Source organism: Parastagonospora nodorum, assembly GCF_000146915.1.
Source record: "Parastagonospora nodorum SN15 chromosome Unknown scaffold_30, whole genome shotgun sequence".
Taxonomy (NCBI): domain Eukaryota; kingdom Fungi; phylum Ascomycota; class Dothideomycetes; order Pleosporales; family Phaeosphaeriaceae; genus Parastagonospora; species Parastagonospora nodorum.
In genome coordinates this window covers 197,940-214,415 of record NW_001884578.1, presented here as the reverse complement: position 1 = coordinate 214,415, position 16,476 = coordinate 197,940, and the positions used below count along the sequence as shown (strand labels likewise).

Sequence of the window (16,476 nt, the reverse complement as noted above, 5' to 3'; positions counted from 1 at the left end):
CATCCAGCTCAACCTCCTCTGATCTCGCGACACCACCATCTCAAATATCGGTACACTAAACCGCCGAATCTCACTTCGGTCGTAGCGCGCGATCCTACCCGTCTCCTCACCCTAAAATCACGCCTGGGCATTCTTCACACGCACACGACACCAAAACCAAGGCCCGATCGCAGCGCGCCTTACTAGTCAAGCCATACATTAAACCCATTACTGCATGACATTGCTCGCGACTGGGTCCAGGGTACTTGTGTGAAGGCCAAGATTGCCGGGCGTTCGCATCGACGTCGAGCTCGGTGCTACTGGCCGACGCTAGCGGACGGGATGCTGCGAGACACAGGTTGTGAGGGGGCCGGGGAGTGCAGCGCGGAAAGGTGTGATGCCGGATATGGGGGCGTCTTGGTTTGGAAAGGAAAGGTAGACGATATGCAAGTTGTGTTGGAGATGTGGGTTGTACTCATCGAGATCGTTGCGTGGGTTGTGTGTGTGTTTCTGTTCTTAGTGTGAGTTTTTCCGGAAATTTCCGAATACTACCTTGAGATTTTTTATGGGGATGGGATGGATGCTGGGTTTGCTGCTATCTTGACTTATACGTGGCCAGTGTTATACGTGATACGATGCGCGGATGGGATGCTGGAACTTGGAGGTGGATAGCCGGTGGTTCGAGACTCATGCTGCGCGTCGTATGAGTCGGACTGGTGTCGTCATCACAAAGCCCGACCAAGGTGCAGACATGGGATTGACCTGTGGACATGATGTGAGACTGCAGAGCCGCATACATCCATGCGACGTCTCACGTGACTCCTGGTAAAGTTTTTCGCACCTCCGCACTGTCGATCCGACGATGGCGCAACGGAAGAGAAAACAGCGCATCTGGGTACGGAGTTCCCGTTCACATTCAGATCTCGGCGGCACGGATCGAAGAGGGCGGCCTACTTCAAGGTTAAACCCTCTTTATGTTGACATTGGCGCTGAACTCAATCTCAGATTTATTTCACACTATTAATTCCGCCTTATTTAGGCGCACGTGAGTGACGTGAGTGGTGATTAGAATGCAACTTTTTCGGGAAGGGCGACATGGAAAAGTCGGGTCTGGAAGTTGACAGATGTGCACTTCGGCAAGATGTCCGGTTCGGATCTCGCGCTCGCTCGTATTAGAGGCGCAGATCGTTTTGGATCGGAAAACTTGGCGTGTGGGGTGGTGTTGGTCAACGGTTTATGGGCTTTTAGTTCCAGAGGCGGAGCTCTAGTCGTTGCATGTTGAGTGCTTTGGTGCTTTAGGTGGGTTTGCACTGTAGGAGAATTTGGAAGATCTTTTTTTCCTGGTTGGTGGGGGGGACTCAGCTGCCGTGTTTGTTTCGACTTGTGGAGACGTCGCTGGCTAGCAGCTTGTTCTTGGAGGCATGTCATGCCATGGGAGTACGCTGCAGAGGTCGAATCCACATGCTGTGGCACGCCTGAAGATAATGCACCATTTACTGTCAGATACTGCATCGGAGTGCCAATCTGGTTACGTATGCTACGAGTCTCGCAACTTTGCAAATGCGGCACGGACGGGGCATGTTCCTCCAGTGAGGCATCTGATCGGTGAACCTGCTCGCAGAGTACAACTTTGCCGGGAGTTGGTCTTGCGCGTGAAGCGAGACGTGCAGAGTTTTCGCTCGTCGAGATCCCAATTGAATGGTAGCCATACATAAGCCCTCATGCAGTCGCGAGTTGTACATGAAGATAGCCATGGGTACATGTATGTCATGCGAAAGAGGCTCCTCTGCATGTTGGATTCGTCACAACAGCGTGGGTCACCGCAGAGCCACACAAGGTCTGTGTGTATGCATTGCGCCTCCTTGCAGATAGAATGGAGCAGCAACTGGGTCGTCTTGTTGACTGGTCTTGTCCCGCCTTACTCGCCATAGGATTGTGGCGTGACTAGCGTCTGCACCTGAGCGTCTTTGGCAAGCCTAATCGGACAGGTACCAATGAGTACATCTCGTTTCTCCAAAGGCACGCAAGGGTCGAATTACAGGTCTGCGTCCATATTGTCTTGCATGAAGGTGCATCGGGGATCCGGGCCACCAAAGTTGTTGCATAAGGGCCGCCGTCTCCATTTTCAAGTTAATGACATTCTGGAGACCATGCAATCATGGCATTCCTGTTGCGAGCTCTGCGCGTGCACAAATTGTAAGCAGCTAGCTGTGATGGGACGTGGAGAGCAGGACTGGCGTTGCGCCGCGTTCGGCGCCAGTTTTAGCGCAGAGGCATGATGAAGGGCACACAGACCTGCGGGACGGGATGACGGGCATAAGCTTTGCGCAAAGGGTCTCGTTTCCTTACTCGCGTTACACGCAAGAAAATCCGGGGCTCTCGTGCTGTCATCCAAGGTTGAGCAGTTGCTGTGCGTGGGTGACTCGGTGCGTGGTGACATCGAAAGGCAGGGGAAAAAAATTGTCACGATGCACGATGATGAATGATGAGGTCCGGCGAAACAAGAGTGCATGAGGAGACCGGCGCTGCTTGAGCCCCAACTACTGTAAGACCCGCAGGATGCAGGCCCGCTTGACTGTTGGGTGGAGGACGACTTTCGGACGCGATCGGTATTGACCTCTCAGCGCCATCGGAATCTGCCTGGAGGCGTCCAGTAGCTCAAAAGTGCGCCCTCGCCATCTCAAAGCGCGCTGCAGCTGATGCTTGACGCTGCAAGCATCTTTTGCAGCATCAACGGCGTAGGCGAGGAAGCCATGGTCAGGAATAGCCCTGCGATGGCTTACGGTAGTTGTGACTTTCATAATTCTCCGCTATTGACAGTGCAAGCGATGGCTGACAGTGGAGACATGCCCGTGAGGGGTCGCTTGAGCCCATTGCGAGCGAGCCGAGAGGTACCTAGGTACCTACCTCACCCACCTGCCGTCCTGGAATGGTTTATCGGGAATATTTCCCTGTCGGACTTTGTAGCGCCAATATGGCTTGATAGCATGCCGTAAGTTTACCTCCCATATTCCGACACTTTTGGGAGATCTCCAGAGCACCAGCACGGTTCGAGACCCGGTGTCTCACCTGATACAGCAGTGGAGACTATTTGGGCACCTTGTAAATGGCCTTTTTCTTCACACGAGACCCTGCAACGCGCCAAGTTATCCCGTCAACGCTCGCGACGTGTTGCCGAACATGGACCCCAATCGTCGACCGCGGCACAAAGCTTGCGCAAGGATGCCGTGGGCGATGCCGCTGAAGCGGGTGATGGTTCGCGCTACGTGGCAGTCCGTGCAGCGTGGGTCGAGCATCAGGAGCGGCTGGAGAGGATGAGGTTGCAATGTTTTGAGATTGGCACACGAAGTTTGAATTAGGTTTGTGCTGCTGTGTCCATTCGTGCGACTCTAAGCCGAACATGCGACGTTGCACAAAAGTGCCAGGTCGAGCGACGACAGCCGGAAGCGAGGTGCTACTGCTGACATGTCGCATCGACCTTTTGCGTAGACTACATGGGCGGGATGCCTTCAAGCCTCCAATTGGTGGTAAGGTTGCAATTTTTGCATCAACAATGAGCCTGAACACCGAAAACGCCGATCCAAACCGTCCCATTTTGATGACCCGGGAGCTAGCCCAAATGGTGCTCCATGATGGACGAAGGGAATAAAGGAGTCAGACACTCTGTCTAAGTGCTGATGAAGTTGCAGGCTGTCGTTAACCGTCTAACATTACTGCCACCAAGACGTGGCCGAGGCCGAAATGCGCTAACAGTAGAGGAAAATCGCGTTCAACTCAAAGTGGAATCTTAGTGGATGGTATGCAAAAACCTCTCTCGCGGAGCATACGCTGCTGGCCGGGAACAGGCGTCAACGGAGGAGTGATTGTCGCCATCGGCGGGATCGGCAGCATTCTGATGTTATCATCGGCATCTGCGCCTTCGCGAGTACCCCATGTTGTCTGGTGTCTAGTCAGCTTTCTGGCTGCGAGCCTAAGAGTGCGGGGCTGGCACATACCTCCGTGACCGTGAAGCAGCCGTAGAGCTTGATCAGGTTGTGGAAATACCCAAACAGCACCGAGACTGGGATGAATCGGACATCGCCCGGGTTCCTCAACAAATGTGGGACTAGCTTGATGGTCTTTGCAAAGACGAAGTGCGCGAGGAACAGCGCCCAGAAGACGGAGCGCTGCTGCTTCTCAGCGCGGGGCTGGTGTTCGCCCTCTGCTACGTAGTACCCGGACTCGGAAAGCGCGAAGTAGAATGATGCGAACAGCAGGCAATCGAGCAGAAAGGCCCACTGTGTCAGGGTGGTCTGGAAGACGGCATACAGCGACCATGGGTATTTACTGTGGCGTAGCGAGTCAGCGGATGCAAGAGGACATGTCGGCGAAGTGAGCTGAGAGGGGCAGGCTTGGCACAGGGCAACACCAGATGCGAAAAACTGTGCAGGCAGCGGAGCCACTTACCACCACATTCGGCCTTCGCTCAGACTCGTCAGATTGCTCCTCCAGTTAGAGCGCACCCAGCGTAAGCACTGACGCAAGTACTTGGAGTCGTTCTCGAGCGTCGTCTCCACTTCGCACTCCCGGTGGTTCTGAATCTGGATCTTCCAATCGTGCGAGAATAGCCATCGCGTGATGAAGTTGTCGTCGTCAGCGTTGAGAAAGTGGTCGCTGCCCCAAGTCTCATGCGTGAAGCCGTAGGTAAAGTTGGGGTCTTGCAGAATCTCAGAGCGATATGCCACAGCCCGTCCTGACAGGCACGGCAAGCCGCCGTCGATCCAGTTGCAGGCGGTGCAGTCAAAGTTTCTTCTGACCAAGTAGATGGCACCCAGGAACTCCCAGATGTTGGAGCGGTTCGCGCGACGCAACTGCTGGTTGGTCCCGACACCTCCAACTCGCGAGTCCTCAAAGGGTGCCAGTATCCATTTGGTGAACTTCTCTGGGAGCCACACGTCGTCGTCGAGCAGTAGGGTGATCTTGGTCTCGACCTCCGGAATCGCCCGACACAGCTGGCGACGCTTATTGGCTTGACTCACGGAAAGCACCTGGATCAATTTGGGGTTGCCTAGCTCTTCGACCATTTGATATACACGCTTGACCTTGGAATCCGGTGTCACCAGAAGGAGCTCGTATGGTTCAAGGCGATAGGCGCTTTGGACAGTCTCCTTTAGCTGCTGGAGATCCTCGGCAACGGTCGGGATGATGACAGTCATGTCTTTCGACGTGATGGTAGGATCGTCGATGGGCTGGATGGGCGTATACGTCCAGTTGCTCGCCAGGTTAACCCATAGTCTGACATATCGAAACAAGCTGTGACCACGAGTCAGCGACCATGTCCGGATGGCGGGCGGGAATCAGCAGCAGGAAGCATGGGCAGTGAACGTACAAGAGGGCTACAAATATACAAAACCAACTCCAATTTGGGAACAAGCCAAAGGAAAAGGGAAACATTGCGGCGGCCAACGAGCGTGTAGTACGAAAGGTGAACTACGACAAGTGGAAGTTAAACGAAGATCACATCGAATGGTGGGAGTGTAGAAACCCGCTTGCATCGGGGAAGCAGCGGATGTAATGAGTATTTAAACACATGCTTGCGCGCGGGCTAGGGCGGCGAGGTAATGCTTCGCTTCCCGGGCGCTGTTTAAGCTGCAGGAGTTTCCCTTAGCAGACTTTGGGGTAGTGTGAACCTGGCTGGAGCATGAGGTAGTTGCAAAAATCCAGAGGCGACCAGGGTGTGTACGATTCGGGAATAGCAGATGCGCCCACTGAGCGCAGGCGTCATGTTTGGATCCCGCAGGCCGTTGTATCGCTCGCATAACATGGGCCCCCTGCAAGTAGCGCCTTCAGGGATCGACTGCATCGTGGGTGCGTCGTCGACATGGGGCCTCGTGCAACGCGCCCCGCGGTCGCTCCGATGGATCATGTTGTGCTGCTGAGGGCACGAGACTGCACGCACTGCCCGCTCAGCTCGTGGCGCTACCAAAATGAGACAGACTGGGACGGCGTACAGAGTGGCTCTGCTTGACGCCAGCTATCCGCGCGAAGCAAGCGATATGGGCAGAGGCCGCGCAGACAGCGAACCATGCGGCTGATGATCGATGGGTCAATATATGGCCCCGCTTGGCGGCAGTCCATCTAAGATCACTGGCTCTAGGCCCCAATTGCGCACTCGTCAAGAGTGACATGCACTAGCCGCTGTAAGCGGCACCCATCAAGCGTGGCGTAATGGCGACGATAGGCGCCTGTCTGTTGGCGGCAGGGCTGGCGTCTCCAACCTCGCTCGAGACGTTTACATTGTCCTGGTCCTGGTCCCGACACGGCTAATTGTGGTAGCTGTTACGGCTCTTCGACCCAGCCTGTTGCATGGCATGTGCAGTCAATATGACTATGTTCCAATTGCTGGCCAGCGGGAATTTTTCCCAGGTGCAGCTTGGGTAGATTGAGGACGTATGTGAAGCTTAGCCGAGGGTCCGCAATTGTGGCCTGCAAAGCCCACCTGGTAGTAGTACCGCCGAGCTTGCTCGTGCAACGTATGAAATCCGAACCCGCATCTGTCGCCGGACTCAGTTCGCCTGCCGCTTGCTTGTGCTTGATTGCAATACGCATATGCACCCTGTCTCCGGCCGTCTGCCTGCCCTTGACGGACACATTGCCGTATACAGCGTGGAACAGAGTTGCGTTGCTGTGCCGTCAGGTTCATGATTGACAGCAATCAATTTCGCTGAGCAACCGGGGCCGGTGCTGTGGGAAGATGTACCTGTGCCGGCTGAAGAGGTACATGGTCCGCATCCAGTTTCATTCCTACACCAACCCACCTGCAATGACGGGGGCTATACCTTGTCCTTGCAGATCACAGCTGGCGGCCCGCGGGAGAGACATACGCGCTGCTCTACTATTTGATGGCCCATGTAAGAGCCCTGTAGCTGCATACAGCATGCAATATGAAGAGGGTGTGTGGCGGACGGCTGCCATGCAAGAAATCGAAGCACGTTATGTGGACGCCATCGGCCAGGGCTCCCTGCATACGAATATTTTTTGCACGCTCTTGTTTGTACAACCAACAGCCGCATCAATACTGCACCTATTGCGCACTCAGATACGAGGCTGATCTTAGTAGATTAGGAATGTTGTGCGGTGGAGATCAATACCATGCTGGTACTTGCAGGGCCCCCCACGTTGCCACGCCTCAAAAGCCATATCACCACGCTCCACCGCGCTCCGAATGGACAAAATGAGATAGAAAGAATGTCGCTGTAAGGCTAGTGATGCAACAACGGGTTGCGTCATACGCCCCAGATACGGGAGTGTTTGATCTGCGCAGGTTACGGATCTGTTCCCGCATCCTCGCGAATTCCAGAGACATGCATAGAAGCACGACCGTGGACAACGACAAGTGACATGGGTGTTTGGCTTGAAGTACCTCAACGGTCAGCCCAGAGCTGGCGGCTGCAACGTCCGTCGTCAGGATCCTTACAAAAATCCTTCATACCGGATGCCATTCGCCTCGTTCTACTTGCAGAGTCGTAATACGGCGTGGCTGTAGAATCACTTTTGTTCACTCCTGGCTATTGCAATATCTGTGCCTTGACGCAGACATTACTACCTCCTGCATTAAAGAACGAAGGAGGATCGCCCTCCCTTGTGCGACGAGCAGTGCTCTGTGCACAACGTCTTTTGTGTGGCGAGGTCCTTCTGGTTACACGCCTTCTGGGTAGTTATAGTCTGTCGTCCCTCATATCTGATTAGCTTCACCTCAAAGCGGAGCCGTCCGGGCGCAACATGTCCTCGAACTCACCGCCTCTCTGTGATCGACCACAACAACATTGCGCGGAAGCTGATGGAATGGGAAATTTGTGAGTATGTCTCTGTCCCTTGATGCCATCGGTGTGACAGCTGAGGCTTAACGCTGCAAATCCCTAGCGGGTAATTGTAGCTGCATCGTTGTCAATGGCACTGCTGCGGGTGATCAAAGAAAAGATAACGAACTGCTGCAGGCTATATTGAAGTAGGCCCACTCATTTTCGAGGCGATATATCGTCTCACAATGCAATACTGCTGGTCTATGAAGAGCCTCGGAGGACGCATGGGCGGAGAGATGTGCATTACACCTGCACACTTGGGTATGTGCTGCAGGAACCGTTAAGTGCCAGTGACTCTGGCCCAACATATCAAAGCTGATGGAGAGAGATTCTGGACGTTTCATTCCTGATTTCGAGAGAATTGAACAGGTGGTACTAGAAAGAGTGATCTTTGAAGATATGTGACCCTCTCTGGAAGACCTCAGGGCTGCTGCACGGGTTTTACCACGATTTCCTGTCTCTTTCTTATTTCGTTGTCTGACATTTCGCAGTCGATCATTTCCCGTCGACATTTCAGGGTACTAATCGCTCTGCAAAGGGTTAGTATGCGCATCACAGGTAAAGACCTTTCCTCAGCTGTTCGTGACAGATCTCGCGAGGATGGTCTTAGTTCAAGTTTGCCAGCCTGGTCGCCAGGATACACGTGTCAATCCACATCAAGATTCGGCAGCAAGAGGATTGCCCAACATCCAGGACACAGTTCAATTTCGTTGTCTCGATCTCCGGTTCGCCTGGTGGTTGGCAGTGCCGCTTCAACACCAGCGTACGACATCTGCCGATAAGACAGGGCGAGTCTGTCAGCATGGCGAGCAAAGCTTCCGCGGCCATGGATCGCTGCTTGGGTTGTTAGTACACGCCAGCAATCAGAGTGGTGGGTTGAAGAGGTTGTGTGATGGGTGTTAGTGAGGTTGAGCTCGTGCGCAGCAACCACGATCGACCGCGCCAACCTCTTGGCGTTCCATCAGCTGGCCGTCCCCAACTGTGAGACATCACGTTCGGTACCGATACTTGCAGCCATTTTCAAGGAACAAGCTGACAATCCAGTCGTAAGCAGCATTATTCCGGTTTACCATCGGACGCGACAGCACTGCCAGTGCTTTCCACTGGGACCAGGGTGTGTTGCGGCCGGCAATCCTGGAACCGCGGGGCAACCACCTCGAACTGCTCTAGACATTCTTGGACCCCTCCTCCAATACGACAGGCCTAGCACCAGCTTTCTAGGCCATGGTCCATGAGTTGTGCTCACGTCACAGTCCACAAGTCATCGTTTAGTGTCACCGCAAGCTACGCCATCTCGCAGCTGACGGGGCCCCTCCACACCATCATGTGAAATTCGCTAGTCGCTTCGCTCTATCCCGGACAGGTTCGCAGGATGCTATCCCACACAATGTGGCATCTCGTTCCCGGCCCTCCGCCATTGGCAAGCCCTTGCTTGTTATGCGAGTGCAATCGTACGCATCCTGCAGCTGCGGGCAGTGGGCGAGGTAATAACCGCCATGCTGTTTTAAACGGCAAGCCTATCCGTCTCGACTGATTACAAGTCCCTAACCTGACCGGTGTGACTAGCTACATGCGCCTACACCAAGGAAAGTGTATTCTTCCTTAGTCCCGTTCAGATTTCTTTAACATACGAAAAATCAGTCGTTCTCCATCAAGCAGCGCAGTCATTGAGCTATCGGCTACGGATTCCGAACTTGACTCAACAGCTGATCAAGGTTTTAGTCCGTACCTCAGCCTGGTGGTTAGAGTCAACGCCCTCGGCCATTACTCGTCCAAAACCGATGAACCGCGATCGACGAATCGATACGAAGCCATCCTGGATGTCGTACATATGCCACGCTAATATGGCGCCGCCTCTTTGTCAAGGGTATGATTGGTTCCACCACATTGCCCAAGCTTTTTGGAAGATGAAAGGCTGGATACACGTAAAAGGCGCACATACGAAGTCTGTATGTAGCACATGGTAATGCATTTTTTTCGAAGCTGACATGCCTATTATTGAAACGCCAGGAGGGTTGCACGATCGCCGATGACATGAGATAAGTGGCGGGTGGCAGACACCATTGTGTGAGTCCAAGGCTGTCGAGCTAATCTAGAATGAATTGTAGCCGTCCAGGGTATAGACCTTTACGAGAAACGACAATACAATATTCACACCACCACAACGTTGCGCCCTGACACATCCAAGACATTGGCCGCCTACCTCATAATCAAAATAGACCCTAAAAAAACCTCTTACAGCCTGCTGATAACTACGAATATTGGATGCGACCAGGGTCAGAGTCAAGAATGAACATTTACTACTATACTGATCACAATCCTGACATACATATCTTAGCCTGCAGCGAACTTGCTCCTTTCGCGCAGCGTCTCCCCAAACTTCCACAGCAAAAAGGGGGCTGGCACTCCAAGAGACAACGCGACGAACCCCAATAAGCTGTTCCCCCATCCGAAATCGAGTGCATTGTACATTGCTGGAGCAAACAGCGGGAATCCGAATCCAGCCAATGACCTCAAGAAAATTGCCGCCGCAGTCGCACTGGCAGCATATCTTGTGTAAGAATCGACAAGATAGGTCTGGATGCACTGAAAACTGACTATAGTGCCTGCGCAAAATATACATGCTCCTATGTTCGGCATGATCCAATGTAACTTGGCTTGCGCACTCCATCCGTACCAGAACAAACCAACAGGTACGAGGAGCGAAGCAGGCACCATGATGGGAATACGGAATTCGGGCTTTCCCGCCCCATTGTTTTTCTTTTTGAGGCGACGGTATAGCATGTCGTTGAAAGGAGCGGATATTTGCACTCCCAGGAAGAATCCTACAGCCATGGAAATGTAATTCAGTGAGCCCATACTCGCACTTTGGCCATAGCGGTCCGTCCACAAGAGCGGGAAGGTCGAAAGCATGAGATACATCAGGCCGTATATGAACGCCATGTAGCATGCGAGGACCTGAACAATCGGCTGAGTAAAGAGGAGTTTGAATGGTCTCTTTATGGCCATTTTAAGCGTCGAGAGCAGCGTGCGATCTGCATCATCGTATTCGGTATACAATTCCCTGTTTCCGGTCTCTTCACTGAGCTTATCACGCTTCCATTGCAGAAGCTTAGGTGCGTATGTCTCTTCGAGAAAGAAGAGGCTGAAACACTGCATTACAGCGCTGAAGATCGTAGTGGCATAGAAACACCACCGCCAGGTTGTATCCTGCGAGATGAATCCTCCAAGTATTGGCCCAATTGCCGGCCCCAGAAGTGGTGCGAGACTGTATATCGAGATAGCCCGTCCACGCTGCTCGGGAAAGAAGGTATCACTGATAACTCCCTACAGAGCATTTAGTTTCTGAACCGTTTTGGAACTTTGGAATTTACTTACACCACTGATAGCCAATGGAGCCGAACCGCCAAGGCCACTGAGGAACCGGAATGCCATGAGTTGGCCAGAAGTCTGTGCAAATCCGCAGCCCAGGTTATTCAATAAGTAGAATAAGTTCGACAATTGCAGAATGATGACGCGGCCATATATCTCCGATAACGGCCCCAGAAACAATGGTCCGACCGCATATCCCAGGACAAAGATGGACAGAGGGATTTGAGACATGACCCCCTTGGTCATGCCGAACTCAGCAGATATCGAACTCAGCGCTGGTGCGATCATGGAAGAGGAAATCGGCGACCCCGCACGGTAAAACATGAGACGAATAATGTTACCGCCCATTTTCGCTTCGTTGACCCTGGATTTGATCAGTGATTTGTTACCACGGCCTATGAGCTCGACTTACAGTTTTTTGGATTGTATGGATCGTCATCTGAATCCCATGTTACGAGATTCGCGTCCTTGATCGATACTGACATCCCCTTTTTCTCCAGTGCTGCTGGTTGCGCTTCCACATCATGTTCGTATGGCACACTACCTCTTTTCTCCTCATAAGTGGTTTTCTGCTCGTGTGCTACCTTGAATTTCTCTTCTTCTGCTTCGAGCTTTTCGTCTACGTCGTCGTCGCTACTCGAGCCGCTCGAGCTTTCTAGAATTCGTCGCTCTGTCTCCGTTGTGTGGAACGAGGTTGCATCTGCATCTACATGCGTTCTTTCGCGGTCTCCGTGATGGTACACCGAATGATCGTCTGTGAAGGAGCTCGGAAGTATACGATGCAGCGGTCCATTATCAGATCGTCTCGGTTGTGATTGCGAACAACTTCTTGAACGACCGGTACTATCCATTCCGAAATCAGAAACAAGTGTGTTCAACGCAAAATGAAGTACCGTGATTCCAAGACTGATCAACGGTGAATAGACTAGTAAAGTATTAACTCCGCAGACGTTCAAAGTAAGGCTGGACAAGTTGGGCGGCGTCAATCAGATGGATATCTGTCTGCGGTGTGAATAGAGCTATATATACAGGACATGTGAGGCATTCTAAGCCTGGCGCGGATACAGTACATTGCTCTTCTGCTGCATGGGTCTGGGGAGTATCTCCAGGCCAGATGCAAAGTTTCGCTCTCTCTACGGCGTTGCACTCCCCGGCCTCAAGCATCTTCACGGCGTGATCCCTCCGCAGTGATCTCAAAACATCGCTTGCTCATTATCGGTTCATTGGAGTAGATCATGCACCGGCGGAATGCCGCGGCGAAATGTCGTGCACGCGCCACACACGCGCCACAACAGTCTCACCCACAACAGGTAATCACTCCACAACAGGAAATCACAGTCCACAACAGGACACCATACTCCACATCGCCTTCCTTTCCTGTTCATCCACAACTAAAACTTCTCAAACTGCGACTCTGCTTTCTTGCAGCCGTTTGCGTTCACGAAAATAACGTTCGGCACGATGAACGCGCTGGCCTCCTGCAGGACGCCGTGAAGCTCGTTCCCATCAGCACTTGCCTCATTTTTCGCATGTTGACCTTTTCGCCCATGCAATTTTGCAGACACAGACTTCAGCGATGCATCCCTCCTCTGGTTCTCAATGAGGCTCAATACGAAGCACTGTTCGCTACGGTCCGTCAGCACACCCCAAAATAGGTATCCTGGTTGGGATCTCCTGTCATTGCGCGCCTCGGCCCATGCGTGCACGGCCCACGACTTCAAAGCGACAGCCCTACTATGGCTAGCGATGTTGGAACACTTGGTCACCACATCCCGAAAGTTATATCGAAAATGAACCAGACCGGGCGCGAACTTGCATGGACCAGGATAATCATTTGCACAGCAGTCTGGCTTCGAGTGCATGAAGTCGCTCCGGGCAGAAGCTACTACCGAATCAGGAGATCAATGTGGATCAGCGAGGACTTTGACATCTGGAGCACTGCACAGCTCACGAGCCAGTCAGCAATATGCATTCTTGTTGAGCATTTCCACTTACGACGTCCTGCACTCTGCACCTCATCTCAGCCAACTACATATGCAATGCGATGCGAGCCCTAGACCGGCAGATACAACGCGACGTCGGAATAGCTCGCTCGATTACTCCACCATGGTCGTATACCAAGACCAGACCATGAAGAGAGAATAACACGTCCCCAACTAAGCGAGAAACCGTATTTTTAAAAGCCGACCCGATTTCCTGGAATCGTCTCATCAGACTGACTGGCATTTGCCGCTCAACATTCTCGGTAGAATTGACCCTAGCGCGAATTGCCCCGGAACTATCAAGCCCGACTATCACGGACTCTGTAGCAAAGCTTCGTCTGTGCCTGGAGTTGCACCGCAGACAATACCATGCACGGCAGCCACATGCCTTGGCTGTGAAACGTGCACATGGGCTTCCGTAGCTAGCCAAAATGCGGTCCAGGAAGCGCCGCAACCGCCCGTCACCCCACGATATGTGGTTAATGCGATATCAGACGCTCGTGGTCTCATATTCACAGGATTCCCCATGTGTCTCAGTGATGGCAATCTGCATGCAGCGCACCAACCACTGCATCATATTCATACAGTCTCATCTCAACAGGTCCGGGTCGGCGATACCGATTACAAGGAAACGCAACTCAAACGTCAAAAATCAAAAGCAAGGAAGACTTGCACAAGATGCAGCTGCATGGTCCCTGGAAAGCTGAAAGAGGCATTAAATAGTGGATGCGTACTCTAGCTTGCACAGCACGTTCACCACCTTTACCCGCAACGCTGTACAACACCATCGCCACGCTCTCTTCATGCCGGTCATCTACGCCGACATACTCCCATACATATTTGTCCTACCGCACCTTTTCATCCTCCAGTCGCCCATGCATCTTGACCCAACCAGGTTGAATAGCTGGAACGGCATTGGACGGATTAAAGCGGCGTGTTACACACAGTATATCACTAAAGACTCGGTAGATCCGGGGGAGGTGGTGTAAGTATGGGGTCAGAACGCCCATGTTTCACGGCGTCGAAGTCCTTCGACGTCACAATCTACTCATGTTGTAGACATGGCATGCGAGAGCTGCAGCATCTCAGGAAGGAAATACCATGAGTGGAAAGACCATCTCGATCACCTATCCACGACTTACCAGGAGTTCTCATTGGCCATACTCTCACAGCTAGACTCGACGCTGCGGATCAACCAACACTCCTTCTCCTCGGGCAAATCGGTCATGAATGTGCACTTTCCACCTCGAATCGACTTTCCCCTTCGCTCTACCTTTGCCCGCATACACCCACCTTTCAGTACCTAGCGGCCCATCTCACTACCGACTTTTCCGCAGCCGAGAGGGAGGTAGGCAATACTCTTCATCAACCAGCACTATGCCGCCGCAGAAAAACATTCCCCAACCCCCCTCCGCGGCTGGCAAACGCGATGCTACTCGTCTGGAACTCGAAGCCGACAACAAACCACCACCACACATGAAAGGACTTTCCTATTCGCCAGCACGTAGAAGCCGAGGACAGATGACCACGTAGCACATTCCTGAGAGGATGACATGTTTCATTTCACCCCCCCCTATCTATCTATTCGTCTGCAAGTCACACCCGAACAAGAAATTAGCACACCTACTTGCTGCCTTCGTCCCGCGGCGTGAGAAATAGCCGCGGGGGTGTGTGCGGCTATTTGAACCCGCGGAGACACATGTCCTCCGCGGAACGTGTGCATCAACACGTGGAGAACCGTATGGTTGTCTGTAACCACATGGAGTTTTGGTGTGGACGTAGCCATGTGGCAAGGCTAAGTGCGATGGAGCAAAGGTCTCAGGGTCGTGAGATCAGCTTATCCCACGCTCAAACGCTATGCAAGAGGGTACCTTGCAGCCGTCAAGAACAATGTATACATGGCGGTGGGTGGGAACATGCCGGGGACGCGAGGATCTGCATGAGCACAGGGAGAGAAAAAAACATGGGATTTTTTTTCTCCGCAGGCGCAAGGTTGATGTGGACGGAGGACGAGGTTGCAACGAAGCGGCGAGAGGGGGTTTCTCTTTTTCGGGAGACGTGTTGTGTGGTCTACACAGTTTGATATTTTGGGGGGAGGGATGGAGGAGGATTTGTAGTAGCTAAATTCCATCATCTACAATATCCCAATGGTCTAGCCACATTTCTTCCTATTCAAACCCCTCAAAGCCACTCTCCTCCCCCTCGGCTTCACCCTCCTTACTCTCCTTTCCCGCCACCGCCGCCCTCCGCTTCACCCCCTCCCGCGCCCCGCGCCGATTATTTTCCACGCGTCTCTCAAACCCGCTCTTGGTACTGATCCTGCTCCCCTTGCCTTCTTTCCGCCGACTCTCCACGCCCCTGCGCTTCAACTCTTTCCTCTCCCTCTTGCCCACATCCGGCAGGGCGTCGAGCAGCCACTGCTTAACATCGCCCTCGCCATCTTTCCCGCGCTGGCTCTTCTTGATGACATTCGCGACGAGCTTGACGTGCGGGATGTCGTCGTTGGTGTAGAAAGTGACTGCGACGCCGCCGTCGCGACCCGCGCGAACCCGTGCGCCCGCACCGGTGCACGTAGGACGCAGCGGACGTGGGCACGTCGTAGTTGACGACGCCGTTGAGGCCGCGGAAATCGACGCCGCGGGATAACAAGTCCGTGGTGATGAGCACCCAGACGTCGCCGCGGCGGAAGCGCGTCATCACGGCGTCGCGCGCCGAACTGCTCAGGTCGGCGTGCAGGACCGCTATGCGTGAACTGCCGCCGGCTTCGGGCGGGATGTCGTAGAGGAGTTCCGAGTGCAGGGCGATTGCGCGGGGGATGGTTTGGGTGAAGACGAGGAAGGGCGGGCGCAGGGAGGGTTTGGATGGGTCGGAGGGGGCGGAGGGGTGCAGGAGGTTGCGCAGGCCGAGGAGTTTGCCGGCTTCGGTGGCGGCGTAGGTTAGTTGGTGGGCGATGTTGGGGATGGCGGTGTCTTTGAGGCCGACGACGAGGCGGAGGAGAGGGGGGCGGGTGGGTGGTGTTGCGAGGGATGTTCTTGAGAGGAGACTCTGCCAGCGGGAGTTCAGGGTGGAGATGGTGAGGCTGTCGATGTTGGAGCCCATGGTTGCGGACCACAGACCGACGCGGAGGGAGAGGTTGGAGCAGGCGTTCCAGACGGCGGTGGTTTGGTCGCGGAAGAGGGGGTCGAGGAGGACGTCTGCTTCGTCGAGGACGAGAGAGGCGGACGCTCGGGAGGTCGGCTACGGTGCCGTCTTTTATTGTTAGGGCGTTGAGAAGCGCGAGGGGCGACGACACGAGTATAGCT

At 53.6% G+C, this 16,476-nt stretch overlaps 9 protein-coding genes across 9 annotated transcripts, besides 4 other annotated features; 2 read left to right on the top strand and 7 right to left on the bottom strand.

Moving 5' to 3' along the window:
* Positions 1 to 309: 309 nt before the first annotated feature.
* On the bottom strand, positions 310 to 751 carry SNOG_14190 (hypothetical protein; the record flags this gene model as incomplete). Its single annotated transcript, XM_001804338.1, has 2 exons — positions 310 to 489; positions 638 to 751. The coding sequence occupies 2 exons, from the start codon at positions 749 to 751 to the stop codon at positions 310 to 312; spliced, it is 294 nt and encodes a 97-aa protein (XP_001804390.1).
* A 293-nt stretch (positions 752 to 1,044) lies between these two features.
* On the bottom strand, positions 1,045 to 1,733 carry SNOG_14189 (hypothetical protein; the record flags this gene model as incomplete). The annotated part of the gene is made up of 2 exons (XM_001804337.1): positions 1,045 to 1,475; positions 1,553 to 1,733. The coding sequence occupies 2 exons, from the start codon at positions 1,731 to 1,733 to the stop codon at positions 1,045 to 1,047; spliced, it is 612 nt and encodes a 203-aa protein (XP_001804389.1).
* A 404-nt stretch (positions 1,734 to 2,137) lies between these two features.
* On the top strand, positions 2,138 to 2,636 carry SNOG_14188 (hypothetical protein; the record flags this gene model as incomplete). The annotated part of the gene is made up of 3 exons (XM_001804336.1): positions 2,138 to 2,175; positions 2,273 to 2,405; positions 2,538 to 2,636. 3 exons carry the CDS (start codon positions 2,138 to 2,140, stop codon positions 2,634 to 2,636), a joined length of 270 nt encoding a protein of 89 aa, XP_001804388.1.
* Positions 2,637 to 3,294: 658 nt separating this feature from the next.
* SNOG_14187 (hypothetical protein) lies at positions 3,295 to 5,471 on the bottom strand. Its single transcript, XM_001804335.1, has 4 exons — positions 5,348 to 5,471; positions 4,426 to 5,271; positions 3,975 to 4,305; positions 3,295 to 3,918 (listed from the first exon to the last, which is right to left on the bottom strand). The coding sequence occupies exons 1-4, from the start codon at positions 5,410 to 5,412 to the stop codon at positions 3,754 to 3,756; spliced, it is 1,407 nt and encodes a 468-aa protein (XP_001804387.1). The 5' UTR covers positions 5,413 to 5,471; the 3' UTR covers positions 3,295 to 3,753.
* Positions 5,472 to 6,149: 678 nt separating this feature from the next.
* Positions 6,150 to 6,661, bottom strand: SNOG_14186 (hypothetical protein; the record flags this gene model as incomplete). Its single annotated transcript, XM_001804334.1, has 2 exons — positions 6,150 to 6,281; positions 6,458 to 6,661. The coding sequence occupies 2 exons, from the start codon at positions 6,659 to 6,661 to the stop codon at positions 6,150 to 6,152; spliced, it is 336 nt and encodes a 111-aa protein (XP_001804386.1).
* Positions 6,662 to 7,740: 1,079 nt separating this feature from the next.
* Positions 7,741 to 7,814: a sequence feature (Short protein (SNOG_20158, EDP89855.1) was converted to a misc_feature.).
* A 141-nt stretch (positions 7,815 to 7,955) lies between these two features.
* Positions 7,956 to 7,965: a sequence feature (Short protein (SNOG_20158, EDP89855.1) was converted to a misc_feature.).
* Positions 7,966 to 9,727: 1,762 nt separating this feature from the next.
* Positions 9,728 to 9,769: a sequence feature (Short protein (SNOG_20157, EDP89854.1) was converted to a misc_feature.).
* Positions 9,770 to 9,821: 52 nt separating this feature from the next.
* Positions 9,822 to 9,863: a sequence feature (Short protein (SNOG_20157, EDP89854.1) was converted to a misc_feature.).
* Positions 9,864 to 10,154: 291 nt separating this feature from the next.
* Positions 10,155 to 11,985, bottom strand: SNOG_14185 (hypothetical protein; the record flags this gene model as incomplete). Its single annotated transcript, XM_001804331.1, is given in 4 exon segments — positions 10,155 to 10,973; positions 11,199 to 11,587; positions 11,605 to 11,847; positions 11,907 to 11,985. The coding sequence occupies 4 exon segments, from the start codon at positions 11,983 to 11,985 to the stop codon at positions 10,155 to 10,157; spliced, it is 1,530 nt and encodes a 509-aa protein (XP_001804383.1).
* A 598-nt stretch (positions 11,986 to 12,583) lies between these two features.
* Positions 12,584 to 12,873, bottom strand: SNOG_14184 (hypothetical protein; the record flags this gene model as incomplete). The annotated part of the gene is made up of 2 exons (XM_001804330.1): positions 12,584 to 12,811; positions 12,838 to 12,873. The coding sequence occupies 2 exons, from the start codon at positions 12,871 to 12,873 to the stop codon at positions 12,584 to 12,586; spliced, it is 264 nt and encodes an 87-aa protein (XP_001804382.1).
* A 732-nt stretch (positions 12,874 to 13,605) lies between these two features.
* SNOG_14183 (hypothetical protein) lies at positions 13,606 to 14,707 on the top strand (the record flags this gene model as incomplete). The annotated part of the gene is made up of 4 exons (XM_001804329.1): positions 13,606 to 13,649; positions 13,923 to 14,159; positions 14,351 to 14,522; positions 14,564 to 14,707. The coding sequence occupies 4 exons, from the start codon at positions 13,606 to 13,608 to the stop codon at positions 14,705 to 14,707; spliced, it is 597 nt and encodes a 198-aa protein (XP_001804381.1).
* A 635-nt stretch (positions 14,708 to 15,342) lies between these two features.
* Positions 15,343 to 16,273, bottom strand: SNOG_14182 (hypothetical protein; the record flags this gene model as incomplete). The annotated part of the gene is given in 2 exon segments (XM_001804328.1): positions 15,343 to 15,718; positions 15,738 to 16,273. 2 exon segments carry the CDS (start codon positions 16,271 to 16,273, stop codon positions 15,343 to 15,345), a joined length of 912 nt encoding a protein of 303 aa, XP_001804380.1.
* Between the last annotated feature and the right edge of the window lie 203 nt (positions 16,274 to 16,476).